Source organism: Chanodichthys erythropterus, chromosome 8, assembly GCF_024489055.1.
Source record: "Chanodichthys erythropterus isolate Z2021 chromosome 8, ASM2448905v1, whole genome shotgun sequence".
NCBI lineage: Eukaryota > Metazoa > Chordata > Actinopteri > Cypriniformes > Xenocyprididae > Chanodichthys > Chanodichthys erythropterus.
In genome coordinates this window covers 22020361-22043159 of record NC_090228.1, presented here as the reverse complement: position 1 = coordinate 22043159, position 22799 = coordinate 22020361, and the positions used below count along the sequence as shown (strand labels likewise).

General features: G+C 35.4%; 1 protein-coding gene across 2 annotated transcripts; it reads right to left on the bottom strand.

The window, feature by feature from the left end:
- Positions 1-534: 534 nt before the first annotated feature.
- On the bottom strand, positions 535-21401 carry scyl2 (SCY1 like pseudokinase 2). 2 transcript variants are annotated; one of them, XM_067392339.1, is made up of 18 exons: positions 21279-21401; positions 17758-17953; positions 16709-16866; positions 14199-14343; positions 12365-12514; positions 12011-12232; positions 9302-9418; positions 9059-9184; positions 8186-8362; positions 7316-7438; positions 7029-7142; positions 6774-6906; positions 6469-6587; positions 6206-6306; positions 5894-5972; positions 5698-5787; positions 5464-5583; positions 535-2206 (listed from the first exon to the last, which is right to left on the bottom strand). In XM_067392339.1, the coding sequence occupies exons 2-18, from the start codon at positions 17932-17934 to the stop codon at positions 1565-1567; spliced, it is 2793 nt and encodes a 930-aa protein (XP_067248440.1). In that variant the 5' UTR covers positions 17935-17953; positions 21279-21401; the 3' UTR covers positions 535-1564. The 2 variants fall into 2 exon arrangements, with proteins under 2 accessions (XP_067248440.1, XP_067248441.1); XM_067392340.1 differs by having other exon boundaries at positions 21285-21399.
- Between the last annotated feature and the right edge of the window lie 1398 nt (positions 21402-22799).

The following is a 22799-nucleotide window of genomic DNA, read 5'->3' as shown; positions in this document are numbered from 1 at the left end:
AACAAAACTGTAGCCAAATGTAACATTCCCAAGAAACACAATATTACAGAATAACACAGATGATTTAACACAGGGCAGGAAGTAACAGCAGAGAACTGAAAAGGGAAACAAACGCACCGGGCTTCATTCATGAAACACGCATTTCTGTCACAACTTAGTAGTAAACAAGTTGTTGCAGTCAATTTAATGCTATAATTTACCAAATATATCAGTGATTTCCCCAAGAACTATAGGAATGCATATTGTATCCCAAAATGTGCGAATAATACTTTTTGAATAAATAAACCTATTTCTAATCTTTTACATTGAGACATTTTCTGACAATGAAGCACATTTTCCACCAATTCTCAGCAATGCAATGCAAAGAAAACTCATTCTCATTACCATAAAACAAACAACAAAAAAATCTCATTTCCCAATATTTCCTAAAATCTCATTACCATAATGCAAAAAGTATTATTTTCATTACTGCAATGTGAAAAAAAAAAATATATATATATATAATTAAATATAAATAATTGATGTTAGTTGTAGGTAATGTACTGAGTTTAATATGGTGAAAAAGTCCTTTCCATTTTTTTTTTTTTTTTTTTTTTTTAAACCGTAATATTGTTTTCCTGTAATTTTGTCTTCCGATTTTGGCATGAAATATGACCCTTTTCATGGGATTTGCCCAAGAAGATTTACAGACTTTACAGAAATTCATTCTACTAGTGTTTCATGAATGAGGCTCATGGATTCTGTCTTACAGAAGCCATTACAGTGAAGCACAAACTCACTTTAAAAGTACTGACAATATCCCAACAATATCTCAAACCCTACAGGTTTTTCTTTTTAGCTCTATTACATTTAGTGCACCTACAGTATGAAGACAGTGTACTTCCTTTAATAAATTTCACCTCAGTGGATCATGTATCAATATAAAACTCAAACAATAAATCACCAGATACAGTATATACACAAATAACACATTATAAAAAGACTCATTCAGGAACCAACTATGCACTGTACTTATTTCTTTACTTTTCGTATGATCGTTGTATCTCAGACAAGGGAGAACACAACTTGGAGACTTCCTTTTGCGAGACAACATCAGCAATTCCTGAGGCCATCGATGATGTTTGTTCTGGTAGCGGAAGTCGGCTCATTCAGGCGAGCAGTGAATGTGAGGCTCAAGCAAAATTGAAATGAAACCAAAAATGCTTGAGTTTGTTACGCCCAATTTGTTAACCTCTTTTGTATGTGAATCTTTCTTCTGTGGCGCGCCTTAAACCAAACAATAGAACAAATGCAAAGCTTACACCACTTGAAGCAGTTCTCAGTAGAAGTTCTCAAGATTTCAAGTAGAAACATGACAGTTTGTTTGGTGCCGTCTACTTTTGATTCACACAAGGTGACAAGTTGACTGTCCACATAAGGTGCTAAAAGAGCCAAAAAAAAAGAGCCAAAAACCAGAAAATCTTCTTTCAAGGATACCATGTCCAACCCTCCGACGTCTTTGCTGCTGATGTTGTTTCGCTTTTGATTCCCACATAAGTGGGAAGGTGAATGAAAGGCATATGTTTTATCCGAAGAGGTCCTTAAAATCGTTGTTGACTGACGCACTTTGCTTCATCATCCCAGTGTTCATTGTGGAAGAGGCCACAGGTTGCGAGAAGTTCTGAGGGTTGAAGAATGGGTTTGCTTGCATTCCAAAACCACCTTGAACTCCGGTCATGGCCATCGGAGTAGCCTGTATGGGTGCAGTCTGGGAAGGTTGGCCTGTACCAAACTGACTGAGCCACGGAGCAGGTGCAGTGGTTCCTTGGGCCGGTTTAGGGGCCATTTGGTTCAGGCTGACTTTGGGTTTACTAGAAGTGAAGAGGGAGTCTAGGGCGGACATGTCTGGGGGTTTGCCGGATTGGTTTTGGTTCTGGTTTTGGGTGAGGGCACTGAAATTTGGAGCGCTGGTTGTGGTGGCCATCCCTCCGTAGAGGCCAGGAGTGGCGGGTCTCATGCCCATTCCCATACTTCCCGTTTGGAATCCCATGGGTGAATTGAAGCCGTTGCTAACGCCCATGGTGCCCATCCCTCCCATGGTGGGTGCTGCTGGGAAGGTAGAGGAAATGGTGCCACCCTGCATGGGCATCGTCCTGGTTCCAGAGGTTAAAGCGAGGTTGTTCAGGGATGTCATGTTGTTCAGAAGACTGCTGGTCAGATCTTTTGCCTGAACAATAAAAATATTCTTCGGTTACAGCACGTTCAGCACAAAACAAAATGGACCCTTTTCACAAACTGTGATGACACATTTCAACAGTTAACATTGTAAATCTAGTTGTCATTTTTAATTTACATTTATAACATTAAACTTTGTGTTATATTACCTAGGCAAGTGGTTCCCAACCCTGGTCCTGTAATAACCCAACACTGCACATTTATGAGGTTTCTCTTATCTGAAACACCCATCTGAGGTTTTGAAGTCTTTACTAACGAGCTGATGAGTTGAATCAGGTGTGTTTTATTAGGGAGACATCTAAACTGTGCAGTGCTGGGGTTTTGCTGCGTTCCCGCCACCTCATATATACTGGAATCTTGAGATAACACGTGACGTTATATTCGGAGCTGAATTATGTGCTTCTATGGCACCACTATCAACAGCTAAATGAATCTACAGCAGCCACATGGTACACCTAGGAGCTTTCAGAAAACTCCCAGCTTACAAGCTGTAATTACGAGCTCTACGAGGATGTGAACACTTTTTACAATCTAGAATCTCGTAACTACAGGAATTACGAGGTTACGTGAATGCATCTTTACTCCAGGACCAGGACTGGGAACCACTGACCTAGGCCTTTACATGAACTTGTTAACAATGCTGTGATGGTGTTTCAGCAGAGGAAATTATACTATATTTGAAGAAAAAAAAAATTCTCTCTTCTGACTGATGTTTCAGTGGCCTTGCTTCCTGAAGTACTTTTCATTTTCTTCATTACGATTTAACAATAAAAAAAAAAACAACAACCAACAACTAAGCTAGCACTAAGTAAAAACACATCATGAACTTTTGATTTGAACAAAACAATATTTGAATGTACTATTCTTACAAAGAAGAAAGGAGAATTACATAAATCAAATAAAATATTAAAACGGTTAGTTCACCCAAAAATAATGTAATTTATTAACCACCCTCATGCCGTTCCACACCCGTAAGACCTTACATATTTAAATCAGTTACAGTGGTTCAATATTAAAATTAAAATTTTAATATTTTCAATAAAAAAACTAAATGTCCGATTTCAAAACACTGATTTATGAAGCTTCGGAGCGTTTTGTGTCGAATCAGTGGTTTGGAGCGCCAAAGTCATGTGATTTCAGCAGTTTGTCGGTTTGACACGCGATCCGAATCATGATTCGACACAAATAATTCATTATGCTCCGAAGCTTCCTGAAGCAGTGTTTTGAAATCGGCCATCACTATATAAGTCGTTGTTTAGTTTTTTTGGCGCACCAAAAACATTCTCGTCACTTTATAATAATAATATTGAACCACTGAACTCACATGAATTGATTTAAATATGTTTTTAGTACATTAATGGATCTTGACAGAGGAAATGTCATTGCTGGCTATGCAGGCCTCACGGAGCCATCGGATTTCAACAAAAATATATCAATTTGCATACTGAAGATTACCGAAGGCCTTACAGGTGTGGAACGACATGAGGGTGAGTAATAAATAACATTTTCATTTTTGGGTGAACTAACCCTTTAAAAAATGTACAATATTTAGATACAATATTTTTGTGTATATTGAGAAACAAATGGCACTGACATATTTTAAGATATGTCTGTATGAGTTGCTTTCAAATAAAACAGTTCAAACATGCATTTTAGTCTGCGACTAGCTTAAGAATTGTCTGTGAAACCAGGGGTTAAAGTTTATTGTTAAACAATCAAATATATTTTATATTTTAAATATAAAAGTAGTTTCAGTGTACAGAGACTGGCCAGGGCTAGACAATAAGGACTGCCCAAAGGGCTGGGGTAGGCATGCAACAAGAGAGTTGATGGATATGTCAGGCCAGTGCTGCATCGTCATGAATTTTTATCATGTGCACGTGTTTTTAAGCCTTGCCCATTCAAGCACACGACTTGAAAGAGAATTCATTTCGGTACTTGAGCGCTGTGTGTAGGGGTGTAATGGTACACGTATTTGTACCGAACAGTTTCGGTACAGGGCTTTCGGTACAGTGCACGTGTGTACCGAAGCATTACATTGCAACCAATGTTCACCACCAATAACCGCAATAAGCTCTGCGTTTTGTTACTTTCGATAAGAAACAAAGTGTCATCCTTCAAATTCTGTCCACGAAATCATCAAGTTTAAACATAAAATGCCATTTTGACGTGCTTTGATGTGGGGTGACAGATCACTGTACAGGCGCCTCAGTTCAACCGGCAGCGCGAGCGCGGAGCGCAAGTGAATGTGTTCATCTCTTCCTCCTTAATACTAGTTACAGAATAAACATGAAAGAACATCTGAAGGTATGTTGCAAGATTCAGTATAACTTACTGAAACGGTCATATCTCATGTAAGCGCTCATTCAGTGTTTCAACGGTGGAAAGACATCAATGAAAGCGTCCGTATTCAACAATATGTCATGATGCATTTACCTCAGAAAAGCCATTCAGTGTTCACAGCTTGTTAGTTTGCTTTTAGTTTTAATTTAATTTAATATATTTAAAGACAAAAACACAATTTGTTCAGTAAACCTCTGTTTAATAATATAAAAAAGCAATTGTATGTTTAGTTTTCTCTCCACCTGCTGTACCGAAAACTGTACCGAACCGTGACTTCAAAACCGAGGTACGTACCGAACCATGAGTTTTGTGTACCGTTACACCCCTAGCTGTGTGAGAAGTTTTGTGTGTGCAACACACATCCCAGAAAGCTGTGTCTTAAAGGAACAGAGGCCTAATATACCAGCTGTCATCAGTTTTTAATGTTAATCAAACGACAAAGGGCAAAGAAAAAAAATCATTTACTGTTCTTGTCTGAATCATTTTTGTATCTTTGTTAAGGATTAATCCATATTTAATTTATACAGTGAAGAATATGCAGTGTTATTTTACATTTGACTAAATTTCTAAACCTGAAAACTACTCTTAGACCTACCTGTATAACCTGAAAAGCACTGTTTATTTCATTTGTGTTTGTTCTATTGTATTTATTTGTGCTATTGTTTTCCTGTTCATCAATGCAAAGCTGCTTTGAACCGAACTGTATTGTATAGAGCGCTATATAAATAAAGCTGACTTGACTAGACTTGACAATGACAGCTATGATAAATGGCAGCTATTGTGAATATCAGATATGGTACCTTTTACTGTGGAAGTTAATCTGGCAATTTTACTGCAAAAACGGATTCCATTATGTGAAAGTGACAACAGGTTTCCCATAGTGTCTCTCTTCAGTGTATATGTTACCTGAGTTGTTGTTGTGGCTGGTTTGACGCTCTGTGGAGCCAATGGCTGCTGGCTTCTTAGTTTAGCAGCCTGTTCCTGTTCTTTAGCCAAACGCTGCTTTTCTTCCAGGGTGAGAGATACCTGAACATACGAAAAACAGCCGTTAGTACAGTTATAACCATTTAAACCCCCTAAGAAAAACATACAGTTAAGCAAATCCAATGCATTCCCAAAATATTATGAATGGTAACTCACTCTTGAAGGTTGTGAAACAGTTAATGAGGAACCATTCTGGTTACCATTCACACCTGCACTTCCTGAACTGCCACCAAAGATCTCATCAATCTATCAGAAAGCAAAGAGAAACACCCAATTGCAGTTAATTTCACAGTGTGGCCACAATTAAAAGCTGTGAGTTGGTTGCTGGATGTGCATTGATGTATTTACTTACATCTCTGACTTTTGTGGCTGGGCTGGGTGTGTTTTTAGTCTCCTCTGATTGGTTCATCTGATTTGTAATGTTTAAACTCCTAGAAAAGACACAATACTCATTACTCATAAGTCAACTGTTTGTTTGGATAATGTTGCACTTATGTCAAATTCAAATTACTATATTTATTTTATACATCCATCACATGGTTCCTGGCCAGAAAAAGCTGCAGAATAACCTTCTTGCAACATCAAAATCAGAATTCTTTTATTAATCAAACAGCCTTTTAAGAAGGAATGAACAGAGTGAATCGAGATTTAATTGAAATGACACCTCTGCTGCTCCTGCATGATGTGCAGCTGCTCTAATTTGGTCTTATGCTCCGCCTCCATGCGACTCAACATGTCCTTGATCACAGCCATGAAAGAGTTAAACTGAAACACCAGAGACAAAAAACAGTTTGCAAAAGTATATTTGTGTGTGTGTACACACAATCTGTGCAAATGATCTGAAGTGACACTGAATTGAGTTTATATTCAGTGGCTGAACAAGAAAACCTCTAAGGTTCTGTGTAAGAGTGAGTGTGTGTTGTCAACCTGGTTAAGGTTCAGGTTGTTATCAATACTAAGTGACACCAGATGAGGTAAACTCTTTCCAGCCAGGTGCTCTTTTGGGATACCCAGTTTCTTATGGGTGAAAGTGCACTTGTAGATGCCTGAAGAAAAAAATAGCACATAAGTTTTTATATGTTACAAATTCAATTTCAAATAAGGAATAAAATATAAAGGAGCTGTAACGACTACTATATAATGATGCTTTTAATGTTCTTTTGAAGCTTGAAAGCCTCAGTCAGGCACAAAAAAGTGAAGAAAAAAAAAAAGAAAAAAGAAAACTGAATTACCCAGAATGCCCATGAGCACTGCTGGTTCCCTGGATGGAATTTGTTGCAGGAATGGTAAAATTTCATCAATGACGAACCATTTATCCAGGTATTCCAGAATCTTGCCTAGGCACACCAAAGAGTTCACCCTCACCTGAAAGAGGACAACCAGAGGAAACTAAACTCCTTTTAGAAAAACAAACCTCATAGCTACTCTCCGAAATCTTTCGGTGACATAGTAAATTCACTTGTTACTAGAGTCATAAGAACACAAACCGCTAGCGAGGATGTCTGTAAACAGGCAGACTTGATACGAGGGATAAGTGCGTTTTTCATAGATGGGTACTCAATCAGATTGGCAAACGTGGGAATGATATTCAGACAAAGTTCCTGTTTAGAAAAAAAACAAAAACACATGTTATATTTTCAAATACCTAAATTCAAAACCTACACTGATGCATCACAATGCATTGTCCGGACAACAAAACTTCAATAGACTGGTACTAATATTTATCAATTATATATTAAATATATATATCCAAACAAGTTTATGGTGTGGTCACCTGTATTTGAATAGAGGGGGCCTCCACCGCTCTGTACACCATAGGCAGAACACTGTTCTTGATGTCTTCAGGAGGAGTTTTGGTCAAAAGCAAGTCCATCTTTTGTAGAAATATCAGCAGAATCTGGATATATGAAAGAAATGATATGATTCCTAAAAGCCATCCCATGCAATTGTAACACTGGAGAAAAAACAAAGCTAAACAAAATAAAACAAATAGCCTGCAAAGCAAACAAAACAAAAAAGTTAAACAAAACAAAAAGCTAAACGAAAAAAAAAGATGCTAAGTAATGTATGGACATTATTTAGACACATATTATATCAAATTAGATAATTATTAATTATCAGTATATCACATCACATACTGATTTCAAATTAATCTAAATAGTAATGTAGAACCACTCATTTTCTGTAAAGCTGCTTTGAAACTATGTATTGTGAAGAGCACTATACAAATAAATATCAATTGAATGCAAAACAAAACAAAAACAAAACAAAACAAACATATGAAAACCACACTAAAAGATCAGTGGAAACTGTGGAAACAAACAAGTGCAGACAAAGTACCATAAATAAAAAAATATGAACTTGTCATAATACAAGTATTATGATGAAATAAACTACCACAAAGACAAATGTTCAAACCTCACTCACCATGTTGCTGGCCTGATAGCATGAAAAAGAGAAAGTAATTACAAACTTGAACCTAATGGTTTACACAGACACGTAGCAGCTATTGCAAGTCCACAGGACTGCAAGAGCACACACCAAGTGTGCCATTTAGGACAGGGCCAGAGAGGTTAGAGAGGTTAACCGAGTCTGTGGGGAAAAATTGTAATCAGATTTGCATCAGTAATGTATGTGTGTGTACCTGTACGGGTTCCTGCTGTTTAAAAACTGGGGTGAGGTCTGGGAGAACAAGGCGGACGTATTCCTCCTTAGTGCATTCCTCAGCGATGAGCAGCACATTCGGAAGGACGAATGGAACCATGTCAGGATTCACAAACTCAGACGCGAGCGCCGGGAGGATTCTGTATATCACCACTCTCTGAAGACAGAAAAACAGAAGCCAGTTAGGTACACATAAAAAACTTGAACACATAAAAACACTGAAGACTGCACTCCTGCAACATGTCAATATTTCTAAATGTACACCACAAATATTCAGTATTAATTTTAACATCTTTTTTAAATGACCATGAATCAAAATTGAGCTTACTTAGTCTTATTTTTGCTTTCAACCATATGAGTGGGGAAGAAATGTCTGTCTGTCTGTCTATCTATCAATATTACATGTATAAAATAAATCAAAACATAGGCCCACTTTTCACAGTCTAATCAAATCCATTATTGCACCATTAAATGAACTGCAAATTCCATTGCAGATTTCCGTGATGTGGAAAATGCGGACATAATCGCGGAATAAATTCATAAAAATGGAATTTATTGTATAGCGCGGAATGTCACAGAATTTGGCTAATTTTGGAAGAACAAATCTGGGCTGTACAATTAATCAAATCGTGACATGGACTAGCATTTGTGAATATAAACCACAATTAATTAAGTCAATTAATCAGACATACTTTTTGCTTATTCCAGTTTAATTAAACTATTACAACAGAATGCAGAGAGATTCAAATGGAACACATGAGATTTGGGAAAAAATAAAATAGATTTCATAGGACCCTGCATTTTATGTGGCTATTTTCTAGCTGAAAGTCTTTGAGCAAATGCTTGTTCTTACCTTGGGCAACTTGGGCAGAACTTTCGGGAGGCCTTTGTAAAACTGAGACTTCTGCAAGTTGTCCCGCTGGAAAAGCGAGTCAAAGTACTGAAGAGTCATCGCTCCGACATCATCGAAAAAGGGAATCTGAACACACACATACACTGAAACGTCACTCTCAGTCATGGTCATTCAACATCATGTATGGTAATTCTTATTCAATCAGAAAGTTGAAGAAAACCATCAAGGAGGGAAAACTCTGACCTTTGTCATCTGATCTGCATCCGGACGCACGTTGGAGGTGACGCTGAGCAACATCTTCACATGTTCCCGTACCTCCTCTGGGATCTGACTCAACACTCCTGGACTCAGATGGCTCAGCTACACATGAGAAAGAGGAACATAATGAGATTCACATGTTTTAGGATTGACACAATTATATAATTAGGGTACAATAAAAACCGAAGTATCACAAAAACACTTCTGTTCACATGCCTTGTTTCTCAAAGCAAGAGCCAAATGTTGTAACTATTCTGTTGTGGTTTTAAAGGGGTCCTATAATTTTTGTTACATTTTCAACTTTCTTTAGTGTGTAATGGTGCTGTTTGAGCATGAAAATGTCTGCAAAGTTACAAAGCCCACTCCAAAGGAAGCTACTCTTTATATCAGTTAGCACTGTTTCTGAACTCCCTGAAACGCATCGTTTGTACTCTTGAGTTTGCTTCCAAGTCACAATATCACTCATTTAAATAATTCCCACCCAAGGCATACTCACATATTAAAAGGGGGCAAGACCTGGTTGAGTTGCGTTAGTAATGTGTTGTTGCCATGTCCAAGAGACGCTGTTTTTCCCACCCGAATCTAAAACCCATTTTTCGTCCTTCCTAAGGCGGGTGGACTTAGGGAACAGTGGTCAAAAAATATATTTTTATCATTATTCCTCAGCAGTATACAACCACATCCTTTTGTTGTGTGCTCACCATTTCGATGTAGTTTGAAGCAGGTCAGATGTTATGAATGACAAAGTTATAACATTAAATTTAAAATGTATGAGAGGTATAAATAAAGTATTACCACTGTGAAACATCCTGCACAAGTCGTGCTTGCAAAGGCGATTAGGGTTGATCAGCTTGATCTTCTTTCTGTCATTATTGGACTCTGATACAGCAAAACTGATGCCGTAGTTAGTGTAGTTAGTGTTTACAGAGCCTCTCCGGAGTTAGCAAAGTTATAGTGTTTAGAGTGGCAAAGGATCCCTCCGGTTATGATAAGGGGCATTACATTTCCAAAGCACACTCTGAGCGATAGACCAATAACAAAAGACTATGGCCGGCTGAGTCTGACCAATCAGAGCAGACTGCTCTTTTTGGAAGGCGGATTTTAAAAGGAACCTAAACTAAAACAGAACACTCAGGGAGAAAACAGTTGCTGCAACAACGTAAACTACTGATTTTTTGTTTGTTTTTTAACATTAAATGATGCAAATGTATTCTAGTAGATCCGATAAAAAAATAAAAAAATAAAAAAAAAACAAACAAACAAAAAAAAACATTAAAAGGTCCCGTTCTTCGTGATCCCATGTTTCAAACTTTAGTTAGTGTGTAATGTTGTTGTTAGAGTATAAATAAAATCTGTAAAATTTTAAAACTCAAAGTTCAATGCCAAGCGAGATATTTTATTTAACAGAAGTCGCCTACATCGAACAGCCAGTTTGGACTACATCCCTCTACTTCCTTCTTTAATGACATCACTCAAACAGTTTTGACTAACCTCCGCCCACAGGAATACACAAAAAAGGGGGCGTGGTCTTGTTGCGCTCCCACGGAGAAGAGCAAGAGTTGCGTTTGTAGAGTGTGTTTGTCGCCATGTCGTCGAAACGCTGTTATTTTCATCCCGCAGTCCAATCACCTTTGTTTGGCCTTCCCAGGGACGCTGTACTTAGAGATCAATGGTTACAATTTATGTTTAACTCTGTTCCCGAAAATAATAATTGTGGTATCCTTACTGCAATAGTTAATGTTGGACTGCAGTGCACATAATGGCCACAAGAGGGGACTATGTTTATGTATACGGCTGTTTTCTGTACGAGGTACTCTTCTGAGTGAGTGCTACTGCTAACGTTGTACATAGAGCCGTTAAATATGGCTCTGGCTGTACATTTTCTGTCGCTGCTTGTGGAGATTAAAGAGCTCAGTCTCTCGGGAATTATTGTCTTTTGTGTTCATTCGGCACAACACCACAATAATCCACATGTAAAACTATGTGCAGCACACGTTATGGTAAGAGGCGTGACCTTTCCGGGCAAGGAGCGCTAAGCTGCTGTCGAATCACAACACAGGAACCGCTGGCACAATCAGAACTCGTTACGTATTTCTGAAGGAGGGACTTCATAGAACAAGGAAGTCATCAGCCCGTTTTTATGACAGTGGAAACAGCGGTATACAGATAAGTAAATTATGTGAAAAATACTGTGTTTTTTTACACGCGAAACATGATCACATGTTATATTGCACACTATAAACACAACCAAATTTTAAAAAAAAAAAAACACGAAAAACGGGACCTTTAACCGAGCATAATATAATTGCATAATATAAATGAACATACTAGGACCCCTTTAACCATTTAAAGTTTAAATATATATATATATATTATTGTTGTTTTTGTTTACTGATTTCATTAGTAATTATTAATTAAATGTTGATAATTAATTCTTATATGTTCAATTTTTAAACATTATTAATAATACTATAATACACTAGTGTTGTCAAAAGTACCGACCACGATACCAAGCCAGTACTGAAATATGATGCTTTGAGCACTGTTGAGCAGATTCGTAAACACCTCTGATTGGCCTTTCTGTTCACGCGCTCATCAGATACTTCTATGATGTTTTAGGACAAAATGGGAAGGTAACATGCTTTAAAACATGAAGTTAATTCCAAAGGTGTGCAGAAGGTATCGGCTCCTCACCTGGTCCAGTTGTCGGCTGAAGCTCTTAAATATGTCCTGCTTGTTGACCTGAAAGACGGGCTTGCCTTCATTAAACACGGCATGGATCAACACGCCCAGTGAGTACATGTCAGAGGACACGTCACAGCTGACGGATAGGATGTACTCAGGAGCGACATATTCTGGGTTCGGGAGGCAGAGAGGCGGTAGATTGGGGTCCCACTCTTTACACACATACTTGGGCTAAAAGGCAGAAACACACAGTAACTTACAAAGTTTCAACTAGGATAAAAGTCAGGACAACAGGGCATCAACAACAAGAGATAGCAGACAATGACCTCTGGGACTTTACAGACAGTAATTCCAGTTCCTAACCTCAGCATCAGACGAGTTACTAGAAGAGATACTGAAGTCAAAGCCCATGATCTTCCAGGCTCCGCTCTTATTCAAGATGATGTTCTCGGTACACAAGTTACCATGAACCATCTTAACCCCACTGTGGAGGAACGACAAACCCTCTGAGACCTGAGAGAGAAAACAGAGAGAGACAAAGAAAGCGATATCTCATTAGCTACAAATCTAACACAAAAAGCATGGTAGTACTTTTTTGCACTGCATTTAATTCTTGCTGATTTTTATTTTAAACAGTATTATTACTTTAAAAACAAAATATTTGAAATTATTATTTTGTAAAATTATTATTATTTAAACAATGTTTAATTTTATATGATATATTTTTGATATTTATTATAATTTGAAGAGTTTGGTTCCAAAACGTGATAAACGTCTTTTTTTTTTTTTTATTTGAGTTTCCGCCAAAAATCAATATTGTATCTGGTCGGTAATGAAAAGTCATTTATTAATTCTGCGCAAAATGCGATATCTGTCGTGTTATTCTGTCATGTTTTCTCCCTTTCTTTCCAAACTGCGACAAAAGCCAGTCTCCCTTCTCTGCAGAATGCGATATATCCACTCAACCAATCACAACACACCATTCTAAGCACTGTAAACAGTAATGGCGGCGTTCTAAATACACCCGGCATCCTAGATTTCCTTATCTACTTTGTACTTTGTGATCAACAAAAACAGAAAAATTTTGACGGCATTGATGAACCTGTGGTGGTTTCTGCAGTAGGGAAGAAACGTAAGTCGTTGAAATGTATTCATTTACGTGAGGAGATTAAGAAGATGAAGCACTCGAGTCGGAAGGAGGAAAAATGCCGGCTGTTCCTTGTTCCACGACAGCATCAAACTTCTGTAACGGTCCCCAAAACTGAATCATGAACAGTTTTTAAAAGCTGTTTTTAATACTAATGTACTCAGCAAATGTGTTTATTTTAACCGTGCAGTGGTGCCAGATTCTCTGTCATTACCAATTAAAGAGTCATAATTAATTTATAACATTAACAAGATGACTCGTTAAATTCATTTTGGGAGCGACAATTGAATGTATTTTTAGTCAAATGCCTGTATATAAGATTACTATTGGCAAAGTTCAGAGGCTGTCATATATGTGGATCAGCTTAATTTGTTGTGTATTTTCAATATGAAAAATAACGCTTATATTGATGGATTAATCGCATTTTGAAAAAAAAAAAAAAACATCATGGATTTATAGCATTTTGGGGAAAAAAATATCCGTTTTTATAATAAACCATCTAGATTTGAATTTTTAAAGTTTTTATAACAAAACAATGCTATGTGAAATTTTGAAACAGAAAATAGTGGTTTTCATCTTGCCGCTTGAATTTAAAATGGATTTATAGCGTTTTGGAACCAAATTAATTTGTATATTTAATATTTTAAAAAAAGAGACTTATTTTATTATTTAAAATAAAATTAATGATTATTTTCTTTATTACAATAAAATTTCTTACATTTGAATAAATCTGGTTCAATATGAGTTTTTCTCTAATGACATATTGTTGATTACAACAAAATATTTGTAAATAAATCATAAACCTTGTCTCTTGAGAAGCAAAAATAGCAGTTGCAACAATAAAAGTAAACAGCTAATCAAAAGGGTAAACCTTATAATTTTGAATTTCTGAATTATTTAGCAAAAATATATAATCTGTAGTTTCTAATTTTTTCTTTTTCATTTTGGGCTGAAATATAGATAAATTGAAATATAATTAAAGCTGGGAGTACACGATTACGATTTTTGCAATTGTATCTACCTTTTTTTGTGTATAAGAAAACATCTCACCTGCAGTAAGCCGTATTTTGTCTCTACATCATAGAGTTTATATTCTTTGATGTCTGTGGGAACAGGACTAGGGAGGTTGTCCCACTGGCCGAGCACGTTCGCTAGACTGGCGAACACGGGCTCTGTGCAGAACGCCAGACAGTCTCTAGAAATAAAGAAAGAGACAAAGACATCCAGTGAGAACAGCAATGACAGACAGATAAAAGCAAAGTAGGAATGAGATACCTCATGCCACTAGACCGAAATCTAAAGTAGCATCACATGCATAGAGGTGAAGGATATTTTGATTTTAAAAATACTTTATGCAATACAAAAACTGTAAATTTAAAATAAATTCAGAGTATCAAGCTGTTAGTATAGCAACATACTAATGTCAGACTACTGGAATGAACTGCAAAGTGGGAATTAAGACAGAATAAAGTGTTACCAACACTTTATTTGCACACTCTTTCTTGCTATATCACCAAATTCACTAAAGGAACTACGCAAAAGTCCTGTGTGCTTGATGCATGAGATGTGGATGCGTGACCAATTAAAGCATTTCAAATCAGTCGCTTTTGAGGTTCCATGACAGTTAATCCTGTTAACATCAAGAACAATAACTATACCAATGATAGCAATCGTACCAACGAACGATAACGTGCTGTAGTTATGTTGTCTATGATCTCTTTGAAGTGGAGTTGATTTGGATTGGTTGTCAATATTTTTATTGCTCATCAGCCAGAAAAAAACGTACGAAAACTATTCCGTTGATATCGTTTCTCTGTGTCACTATTGTTATAGCTGTAGACTTTGCTATTCTCATTGAATTAAGAATGACAACTATATTAGTGTCCACACCAGTGTTGGGCACGTTACTTTAAAAAGTAATTAGTTATAGTTACTAGTTACTTCTCACAAATAGTAACTGAGTTAGTAACGGAGTTACATCATTATAAAAGTAACTAATTACCAGGAAAAGTAACTATTGTGTTACTATATTAAAAAAAAAAATCAAATGTCAATTAACTTGGATGCCCCCGATTAAAAATAAATACATTTTTATTTAAGTAGGCCTATGTTATGTTTTAAATTCATCTATTTGATTATAAAAAGTGAACAGCATGAGTAAGAATACATCATAAGATGCGCAATATATCGGGAGACATTGAGTAAGTCAGGCATGATTTTGACCACTTCATTTTGTTTTGTTTGTTTTGAATTTCGTTTTTTAATTTTAACTAAATTTTTATCAATATTTCATCATCCAATTGCCTGGATTTAATAAATAAGAGGCAAATATAGCAGAAAATATAATCATGACATGGCCTTTATTACGTAAACGCTCATTATTTTGGTTTATTCTCTCCAGTATTTAAGAAATCAAATTAATATAGGCTAAATGTAATTAGTCAACTAATGGCTTAATGAACAACTAATAGTCGACTAGAAAAAACTTTTCACATATTTTCAAGCACAAAGGGTATTCTGATTCAATTGCATGCTTCACTTAACCGCACTTCATTTTTTTTTTGTCAGTAACGGTAGCGGTGTTGTAACGGTGGAAAAAGCAATTCATTTGATTACTCGTTACTGAAAAAAAGTAACGCCGTTAGTAATGCCGTTTATTTATAACACCGTTATTCCCATCACTGGTCCACACCAATGTGCTACAGCTCAATTATAGTAACGTGGCATTTTTTTTTGTCAGTAACGGCAGCGGTGTTGTAACGGGGGAAAAAGCAATTCGTTTGATTACTCGTTACTGAAAAAAAGTAACGCCGTTAGTAATGCCGTTTATTTATAACACCGTTATTCCCATCACTGACGTGACATGTTTTTAGTCCCTACCCAGCCACAACCCTGTAACAAGTGTTTTCCATGAGAGGGATTGTATCAGTCACTGACATTATTTTGAATAATGCTAAAATTGGTTTAATTTTATTCATTGGATTGTGTACTTATCCTTTTAGTCATGAGTGTGAGACAGCAGTGTTCTCGCAGAAAGAGCCCATCCACACACTCTTCTAAATTGCTAAATAGCCTTGTCGCATCTAGCGTGGACAGACAAGCTGCTTTTCAATAAATCTCATCAGATCGTGTTTAGTTAGGATAAGGTGTTAGAAGTTATTCGCTTGTGTAGACAGCAGGACTACAGCTTGAGTCTTACATCTAAGAGATCCATGTATTATTCAGGAGAGATTTTCCACAAGATGAACTGCTGCTTTTGAACTCAAGCATCCACACAGACACATATTGATTTTAGAAGCAGAAGAGACAAATCTTAAAATAAAGAAAAAGCTCTGAAGTCTTTTATCAAGAGTAGGTTTTTTGCTGCTATAGCTTCAGGTCAGTTTTATTTCATAAATCAAAGAAAAAATAATAAAAAAATGAAGTCCATCAAGTAGTGATAAGCTGACCTAAATGGCATCATAAGCATATTTGTCTAAGTTTCCCAGAATGTTGTCTATATAGGCAGATTTTGAGACGCAGCCTATGCTGCGGCTAATGCGCGTTCACATTGTGGTCACCTGGACTCCTCCAGCGGATGCTGAACCGTGAGGAGGCGCGGATGTCGTAACCGGGTCAGCTGTTGAACTCCTTTCTTCAGTGAGTCAATAATCTGATCCTTCTCAAACTTCTGATAGCGATCAATGATCTTCTTATCAAACACAAAAACTGCCACTTCCTGTGGGAAACAGAAAGCAAATTTGGTCCAGATTAATTTTTAAATGTATATTTTATTTACAATATTATTTATATATTCAACAAATTATTTATTAAAAATGTCTACACTCAAAAGATTATTAAAATATTTAAATGTATATTTATTTTGCAAAAATATCTGAACATTCAACAAATAATAAAATTAATATTTAACTAGCAATAATTACATTTATTGGTAACCCTTTATAATAAGGTTCATCAGTTAATTAGTTAATGGATTAACTAACATGAACAAACCATGGGCAATACATTTGTTACTGTATTTACTAATCTTCATTATCGTTAGTTAATGAAAATACAGTTCATTGTTCATGTTAGTTCACAGTAATGTTAACTAGATTTTAATAATGTGTTAGTGTTGAAATTAACATTAACAAAGATTAATAAATGCTGTAGAAGTGCAGTTCATTATTAGCTCATGCTAACTAATGAACCTTATTGTAAAGTGTTACCCATTTATTTATGAATATATCAACCTATTCCAAATGAAGCTTCCAAGACTATTGCAAATCATTCACAATTTCAAACAAAAATCAATTTTATATTATCCATCTAAATTATTTTATCACAGTGACAAACAGAATTCCCTACAACAATGTTAAAACATTGTTTAAAAAAAGTTTTAAAAGCAAAAAAACATGTATGTTATCTACAAACATACGATTGTGGCAATGTGAGGAAGCAAGCAACAAGTGTGTAAAGTCACGACAGTTGCATCATTAAACTGGGTACTGAAACTAAAACACTTTATTAAAGACTTCCTCTTTCACTGTAAACAACTTTCCAACAGCTAGCATGATCATGTCATATTATGAGTGATATACATGACAAGACTAAAAAAAAACTGGCGCACCTGTTTGGTGGATTTTTTGGTGCCATTGTAGATCCTCCAGCTCATTCCTGGACCCCCGCTGGCGATATGTCGGCCTACCTCAAACTCCCGCGTGACAGGGTTGCCCATGATGGCGCTGGTCATGTCGGCCGTCACCTTAGTGACGGTGCTCTTTAGTTTATTGAGCATGGACTCCATGATTTTACTGGCGGTCCACCTGCAACAGGAAGCAATCTTATGAGTTTTTTCATCATCGTTTTCATGCTTCCTGTTGGTCAAATAGTTTACACAGCGAATGTGATGAGTTCAGAGTTCAGGGTAAATAACACTGGATGAGTTATTTAGCTTAACAGTCAGTGTTCAGGCCAGGGTTTGTTCAAATGACTAAAATATTTTGTACAAAGCTGAACATTTTGGACCCCACTAAATTTTATCATATGCAAAAATAACCTTTTTCTGAACATCTTCTTTTTCTTTCTGCATAATAAAGAAATTCAAACAGATTTGGAACAAGCGAGTAAATAAAAGAATTATAATTTTTGGGTCAAATAACCCTTTTAAAATCAAATCTCAATCTGTGTCTCAAACTGTGTTTGACTTGTTTACAAACTGATGAACTGTCCAGAGATCATCTTTGATTTACAGCCGAGCAGAAGTCTTAACAGGCTTTATTCTGGAAAAAAAATAACACAAAAGGCCAGATTTCACAGACAGGGTTTGAGCTAAACCAGGATTACGCTTTATTTCAATTAAGGTATTTAAGTAGCTTTTATAAACATACCCTATAAAAAAAAACATTACTGGTGTGCATCTTGAGACAAAACAATGGCTCGTTTTAAGATATGTACGTGCAAGTTACTTTCAGTTAAAACAGCTCAAACATGCATTTTAGTCTAGGATTAGCTTAAGCCTTGTCTTTGAAACCGGGGGTAAATGTTCAATCTGAGAATGACTCAAAGGAACAGCCGGGTAAATTTAATAACACAGACTAATAGGCTGCTGTGTGGAAAGCAATAAAATGACAAAAATGGACGTAAATACATCTGAAAATCTGTCAAAGCTAATTTTCAGCAGGGTCTGAATGTTGCGGGCTCAAAATAAATGATGTATTCATGCTGACAGCATCTCAAAGAGTTTGCAGGAGAATAGATATAAGAAATGCACTGTTCTGTCAGCTGCAGACATTACATAGTGTCTTGTAATGGCTGCTTCCACAGTGTGATGTAGCTGGCTGGGTTTTGAGCAGATATCACAAAACAAACAGAAGAGTAAAACAAAAATTCAGTCAAAGTTTCTGACCATAATAAGAAAAACAAACTGGCATCTGGGGCTGTACAATTAATCGAATTTGTAATCGTGATTACAATTACAGATGCCACAATTATATAATCGTTCAATGGCACAATTAAAAAAAAAAAAAAAAAAAAAAAAAAGTCTACTCACATTATTCTGTGCTTAAGACTTTTACTTTCTACAGGTTATCTTAAGAGTTTTTTTCCCATTATTTTAATTTTAATTTTAGTATAACATTATAATACCATGCATATCTTTACTTTTTTTTATTTAAAGAAGAAACCAAACCAATGTCTATTTGACATTTGTGGTTTAATGCTATAGAAAAGCAATAAAAGTTTTTCAGGAAGAGTGTTTTCAGCTGGTTTGATATAACAATATGGCATGCAGTCGTAGCTTCAAACAATGGCATAAAGCTATTCAAAACATCATTCAATGTGATAATCGTAAATAATGATCATAATTGCAATTTCAAGGGAATAATCGACAATTATGATTTTCGCCATAATCGTGCAGCCCTACTGGCATCTACTATTATTAGTTATAAGTTTGTTACTTATACAACCCTACATTAAAAACCATTTGCCATGATGCTAAACCAAAACTACAAAATATGTAAAATGTTCATTTCTTGAAATAATATAAATAAATATAAATGTCATGGCAACAGTTCTCATTTTTAAGTTGAAGTACTAAATTAACTTAAATGTAATAACATTTATATATTTGAAAAAAATAATATTAAAAGACAAAAATATAAAACAAAACTGCTTAACTAAAATGAAAATAGAAAAATAAAATTCTAAATATTAACAAAAACTATTAAAGTATATTTAATCATAAATTAGTTAGAGTGAGTAAAAATCAAGTAAACATCAAAACGTCGTAAGAGAATAAATTGTTTTATTTTCAGAATATCATCATTATTGATTTCTGTGTCTTTTTATTATTATTAAATGCTTGAAAAAGAGCAATTAGGATATTAAATAAAGTAGGATATTATGAGCATACCAATTTACTGTATTTAAAATTACATGCATACTTTAAAGTTTAAAGATATGGTAGAACTTAAGACTGCACAAATAATTTATAATGCAAAAAATAAACAGCTGCCTGAAAACTTACAACAACTGTTTGCAGATAGAGAGGGGGGTTATAATTTGAGACAGCAGAAAGCTCGAACAAAGCTCAAAAGTATGTGTATTTCAATTTGTGGGGTGATTTTGTGGAATAGTTTGAATAATTCGATCAAAGAAAGTCTAAATATCTTGCAATTTTAAAAAAAGGTATGAGGTTTATTTTTGATAAGTACAGAAGTGGGGAGGGAGAGAGAGAATTTAGCTGCTGTTAATGCTGCTTGAATGTTGTTTCGATTTGTTCTTTCTTATATTAACAGCTAGATATTAGTCAAAATGGTATGTATGATATAACTGGTTTAATTGTGATTTGGATTTGTTAAGTACTGGGGTAGGATTTAATAAGCCTAGGGCTTCTACATATCCCTTTTCGAACGGGTTTAGTATTATGTTGAAATTTTGTCTTATGTTATTGATTTTTTTTTCTCAATATATATTTTGTGTTATTTTTGTATTTTACTTTTAATAACTCGAGTTCGAAATAAAGACTACTACTACTAAACATCAGTAACAACAATTATCATTGTCATATCATAACAATAACACAATACGCTAGTCCAACAGCCTTTCAGTCCAGATTAAGTGCCATTATTAATTTCTGTGTTTGTTAAACAGAAGTTACACAGGAAAGGTGTGGCGTATTCAACATGTTTAATGAATGAGAACCTGACAGGTTGAGACTCAATGAAATAAGTTAACAAGAGTCCATTCATTAGTGACGGAATCAACTAACGTTTACCATCAAAATTCAGCTAACTTCTAACACCAAAAGAACGTACATAAATGTAACTTGTATTATACATACCAAAAATGCTGCCAAAGTAGGCAGCTCAGGTTTAAAGACACAGAAAGAGACGTTTAACTATCAACGTGAATATTTGTGTTTCTTAAGAAAGCAAAACCTCAAAGCATTTACTTGGGTATCAATTATATGTGAGAAACCAAATATATTATTGTCGTCACAATGTAAACATACAATAAAACCCGACAGCAGTTGAGCTAACACGCTAATGCTAATGGAGTGAAGCGTCACTGCACAGAACTGATCGATAACCGCCGAATATGGTATCAGGATCAGAATCCAGCTCATAAACACGAAAACTTCAGTCTTACCTTTACCTTAGAGGAGCTGACAGTGAGATTGAGTGATTAAAATCAGGATTTAGACAGTAACAAAACCGTCAGCAGTGGTGGCGGCTAACAGCCTCCATGACACTTCATCAAAACACCTGAGAGATTCCGCGATGTGAAGCCGGAGGAAACACTCAACGCTCCAGCTAGAAAAAACATCTATGATAAAAGTCCTTTTTTTCAAAATAGTATTCACGTCGACTCACTTTTAACCCATTGTTAAAATTGTAAATTGTCAATGTGTTCACCATACCTAGTAGACCAATATTGTTGAAACTAGTTGAATCACAAAGTATGGGCACTTCTTTCGAAATGTTCAAAGCATGTTACGATTGTTTATAATTATCATAAGTCTGCTACTTAAAAAAAATAACAAAATTCTTATAAACACACACAAAAAAAAGAGTCAGAATGTGAGTTTTTGTAGACATTTTAATGAGATTTTAAAATCATAAAATTAAAGTGCATCTAAAAAAACCTAATACAATTACAAAAATTAGTCAACCTAATTAGTTCAAAGTACCAGTAATGCAATTTATTTAACTTTCTGTTCAATTACTTAATAAATAGCATTGATATGCAACACCACAGTTAATCCAGTGCATTCTTGCATCATTTTAGAAGTTAAAATAACTTATGTAATTAAATCTTCCCTTTGTCTTTTTGAATACTTATACCTTATACACAGCCAAACCTATTATGCTATATTATTCAATACAAATCCCTTTAAAAATCAGAAGTAGACACTTATACGAAGTACAGCAATATATGAGGTCAATATTCATTAAAATCCATTGTGCTCACAGTCATTGAAATTAGTAAATAAGTGATTCAAGAAAGAGCATAATTTGAGTCTTTACCTTTAAGGCATAGGTATCTATTTCTCAATTTCAAGTGCAGCTAATACTAATTCTACAGTCTTGTAAAAACCTGAGCATATGGCACAATTCAAGTAATCCTATATTGAGATATGTTTAAGCTCATGAAAACAGTATATTCACTTACCACCTGATTAAATCTATGTAGTGTTCAGTAGTGATTAGCAGTTTATTTATAGCATTAATACTTGTAATAACTCTCCTACTTAAGCTTCTATAAATCTGAGACTATTTTTAAATGAGCCAATCTATCTACAGTCCAGTAACACTTCATTTTACAGTGTCCTTGTTACACGTGTTACATGTAGTTACTGTAGAAATAACTATAAAATATGCATAATCACATGCAGTACTTTTAAAAGTAATGCGTTACTCCCTACAAAAATTAACTGATTCCATTAGTTACTTTTTATAGAAAGTAATGTTACACATTCCTTTACTTTTTCTCACCAGGGCTGGGCTTGCTTGTTCGTTTTTTGATAACAAACAAAAAAAGAAAATTTCTATTTTTGCCAAATGTAACAGACCCTTTCATAGCAAAAGTTAAATGAATAAGCCTCAGGCTGAAGGAAGTGCAAATTCAGTCAATAAATGGGAAAACAAAGTAACTTGTGTTACTCATTTG